General features: G+C 34.9%; 1 protein-coding gene across 3 annotated transcripts in view; it reads right to left on the bottom strand.

Annotated features, from left to right (window-relative positions):
- Abhd18 (abhydrolase domain containing 18) overlaps nt 1–4,254 on the bottom strand; it is a 35,428-nt gene that overhangs the window by 1,466 nt on the left and 29,708 nt on the right. For all 3 annotated transcript variants that reach the window (XM_010618855.3, XM_019206716.2, XM_033759914.1), the window contains 3 exons: nt 3,645–3,746; nt 2,700–3,060; nt 1,878–2,040 (listed from right to left, as the gene is read on the bottom strand). In XM_010618855.3, coding sequence (XP_010617157.1) covers nt 1,878–2,040; nt 2,700–3,060; nt 3,645–3,746 — 626 coding nt within the window. The remainder of the gene's footprint in view (nt 1–1,877; nt 2,041–2,699; nt 3,061–3,644; nt 3,747–4,254) is intronic.

Raw genomic sequence — 4,254 nt, 5'->3', positions numbered from 1 at the left:
CACAAAAAAAAAAAAAAAAAAAAAAAAAAACTTTTAAAGAAATTTTTTTCCCTACTGTACAATACATTTTCGTTGTAGAACACTCAGAAAATCAAAAAAAATATGGAAAGGGGAAAAAGACATTATAATATCATTACTCAAAGACATCTGTTATTAATGTTGTTATGTATTTATTCCAGACTGTTTTAATGCATGTCTAAATTTTCACCCAGTATAAAACTATGAAATGTTAATATTATGTCTTACTTGTTCAAACATTTCCCCATATTCTAACAAAAATATGAAGATTATTTTTAAAATTGAGAGCCAGCTAACAGATTATGATTTTCATTATGTTAGGGAAGACATAGATTTCTAACAAACTTTTATTTCTTTGGCTCAAGAATTTATTCCATGTAAATCTTAAAAACCATGAGAAGAGAAACAAATGAAAGCAGGATGTGTGTATGTTGGTATAAACATATAAAGAGAATTTTTTTTTAGGGTAGATATGACAGCAACAGCTGACTGCAGGTGAGAGGGTAAAAGAGCTTTTGATGTTAGGCCACTGGTGAATCCCCACCCCCGGAGTTAATCTGGGGAAATTTCTCTGGTTGAATGTATTTCAATTTGATTTCCTGATGTCTAAAGTCACAGTATGGATTTATGTAGATGATAGGAGAAGGGTTAGGAAAGGTACATATATGCCTTTTTTTTTTTTTCAGACAGGATCTCACTATGTAGTTCAGGGTGGCTTCAAAGTCACAATTACCCTCCTGCCTCAGCCTCCAGAGTACTGGAAGTGCAGAGAATATAGGTATATGCCACTGTGCCTGGCTTTTTTCCCCCCACAGTACAAGGAATTAAACCCAGAACTTCCAGTATGCTAAGCAACTGCTCTACCATTTGAGCTGCATACACTTTTTTTTTTTTGGTACTGGGGATCAAACTCATGACCTGTGCTTGTGTGCATACACCTTTTAAATCATGTGACTAAAGCCAGACATGGTGGCACACTGTAATCCCAGCACTTGGGAGGCTGAGGTAGGAGAGTTTCAAGTTCAAGGCCAGCCTATACAATTCAGGAAGAACTTGTCTTGGAATAAAATAAACAAACTAATTAATTAATTTTTTAAAGGGCTATAGATGCAGTTCAATGTCCCTTGGGTTCAATTTCTATCTCAAAAAATTAAAAGTTCTGGGGAAGTAGCTCAGTGCTCATTTGGTTCAATTTCCAGTACTTCAAACAAAATAAAGAAAGGACTAGGATACAAGATCCTGGGGTTCAATCCCCAGTGCCACAAAAAAACAGGTGAATGAATAAAAAATGGTGGAGTCAGTATTTAATTATCAAAAGTCATTAATATTAAATCAGCATCTCACTTCTCCTTAAAATTCACTGTTTACTTGCTAACTAAAAAGCACTGCTATATTATCCTCTTTTTTTTTGGTACCAGGGATCGAACTCAAGTCCTCGCACTTGCAAGGCAGGTGGTGGAACCACTAAGCTAAATCCCCAGTCTCATTGCTATATTATCCTACAGATGTTCAAGCCATTATGAGAAAACATCAGAGTGGAATTAAAAAAAAAAAAACTTCTCCATGCATTTAAGCAACTTCTACAAACCATAGTGTTCTTCCACACACCCTAAAATACATGGCCATTAGTGCTTAAAGACACCTGATAAAATATGCTTAAGATAACCTACATCCCAAGTTTTCTAGAAGAAAAAGAAAGAGGACAAGGTAGGAAAGGAGAGAAAATACCTCTATGTGATATTTGTGGGGGAGGCAAGAAGGGACTAAAACATGCAATAAAAATGCCTAAGTTTTTCTACTTGTTGAGGGAAAATAAAAACAACAAATAAACAGACACCTGTTTAGACAAATCATCTTACCTGAAGAGTCCCTGTTTAAAAAGGTAAGCACTAATATGACCCCCTTCTAGATAACGGATTTCACAACCAGGCCAAATTTCTTGTAGACTTCGAACTCCTGTTCGTGGAATATAGGCATCTTCTTTGGCTTGCACCACTATAATGAGGCTTGGGTCAACTGGAACTAAGTATGGGATTTTTACACATTAAAAAGGTCTAAGATTTTATACAAAACTGTAAGTCATATTAGAAAATAAAATATACCACACAATATACCATTATTAAGGAAAACATCTTTTCAGTATTAAATATAATATACTATATTACCATAATATTCATCCTAACACAAGATGACTATTCTAAAGATACAATATCCAGCGTATTTTGATCACTGTAATTTTCTGGTGCTGACCACTAAACCCAGCGCTTTGTGAATGCTAAACTCATGTTCTACCACTAAGTTACCTCCAATGTATTTTTAAATGGATAAGATGGCTGGGTATGATGGCACATGACTATAATCCCAGCACTTGCGAGGATCAGCAGAGTTCAAGGCCAGCCTGGACTACAAAGTAAGTTTAAGGCCAGCCTGAAATACATAGTGAGACCTTATTTCAAAAAAAACAATGAATGAATGAATGGATGAATGAGATGCCACAGAAATGTTTCATCCATAAAATATGATACATTTACATGATGAGTTTATCTTGGAGAACACATTCTGGAAGTAACAAAAATACTCCTTTTCTTTTAAAACAAAATTATTTTGTAGAACATCATTAAAATAGGTTCCAAATATTTACACACCAGCAAATATTCTCAATTACATATAAAAATTAGTACCTGAGAAATTTGCTACATGAGTACATTCATCCATGACTCCTTTCATAAATATTAAAGATTCTTTTTGAAGACTGTTTCTTCTTTGTTCTTTGCTGAGTACCTGGTAGGACTGAGGGTTGTAACTTGTGTAACCACCCTTGTTGGCTGAAAGTGTTTGATTCAAGCAGTCTATTTTAGAGGTATCTTGCAAGAAGAGTCCTCCTGATGTAGCACTGATAGATGTTTTAGTAGAAGTTTGGCACTCAGATTTTTGTGACACAACTTGGTTTGTCATATCTAAATTTAAACTTCTAGAAAATAACTTGTCTGCACTGCTAGGGAAACGTTTCACAAACTCTTGTCCCATTCTGAAAGAATCTGTCTGAAAATATGAAAGAAAAAAACCATGTATTACAAAACAGAACTTTATTTAACACCCTTTTAAAAACAGATGAATACCCATCAATGGATAAAATTTTCCTTTACACACACACACACACAAACAAAATATATTATCTCTTTTTTTGGTACTGGAGATTGAACTCAGGACCTTGCTCTTGCAAGGCAGGCACAGTGCCACTGAGCTAAATCCCTGGCCCAGGAATGAACTTTTTAAAATAAAATTTTAAAATGCTTTTTAAAGATAAATACCATAACCTGGATGAACTCCGAAGACTAAATGTGCTACATGAATAAACCAGACACAAAAGGACAAATAATGCCATAGGTGATGGTACATACTTATCACATTTGGACAGTAAAGGGAAATAATTCATTATCCTGAATAAATCAAGGGAAAAAAATCAAAGAATCAAGCATTTATCCTTATTTATTTATTTGATACCAGGGATCAAACTTGGGTCATTGTGATTTTGAGGCAGGCGGCAGAACCACTGAGCTAAATCCCCGGCCCCTTATTTATTTATTTTTGGGTGGTTCTTAAGATTGAATCAAAACCATACTTACTCCACAGTATTCAAGCATGTGAATAATTTCTTCTTCATAAACTGTCTGTGTGTAATACTGCTTTTCCAGCTCTCTCCAATTAATTGACTTACTCAATACGCCCTAAATATTAAAAATAAGATTGTCACACCATATTATCAACTTTTATTTTTATTAATCATTGTGTACAAGAGAGTTAACATAGCAGATTTGAGATTGCCTATCCTCAGAAAGGGTTGGCCCTTAACCAGAGTTTGGCAACTTGAATAGTAAGCTGCTCATTTACACTGATACATAATTCCCTAAATGGAAAGAAAGAGTGGATCATGTGTACCTAGGCTGTTTGTACAAGCAATGTAGTTTCTGCTTAATACCACTTTCCTTCTGGAAATTCCGTACATGCTAGGCTGAGAGTACCTAACTCACTTATGCCTGACCAAAATCCCTGGTCTATTAGAGTCAGACAATGGACATGGCACTTTGCATGCTTTGTTACAACTTACTGCTGGAGGAATTAAGGACAAACTAAGATTTCACTGATTGAAGAGTCTTGGAGATTTGTACCACATTTTGCCTAGTGTTCCTTCTCCTTTTGTCAGTTTTGTGTTATATCTTTTTTTTTTTTTTTTTT

The sequence above is a fragment of the Fukomys damarensis genome, unplaced genomic scaffold (assembly GCF_012274545.1).
Source record: "Fukomys damarensis isolate Sample0158 unplaced genomic scaffold, DMR_v1.0_HiC HiC_scaffold_38, whole genome shotgun sequence".
Lineage (NCBI taxonomy): Eukaryota > Metazoa > Chordata > Mammalia > Rodentia > Bathyergidae > Fukomys > Fukomys damarensis.
This window is presented reverse-complemented; position numbering and strand designations above follow the sequence as displayed.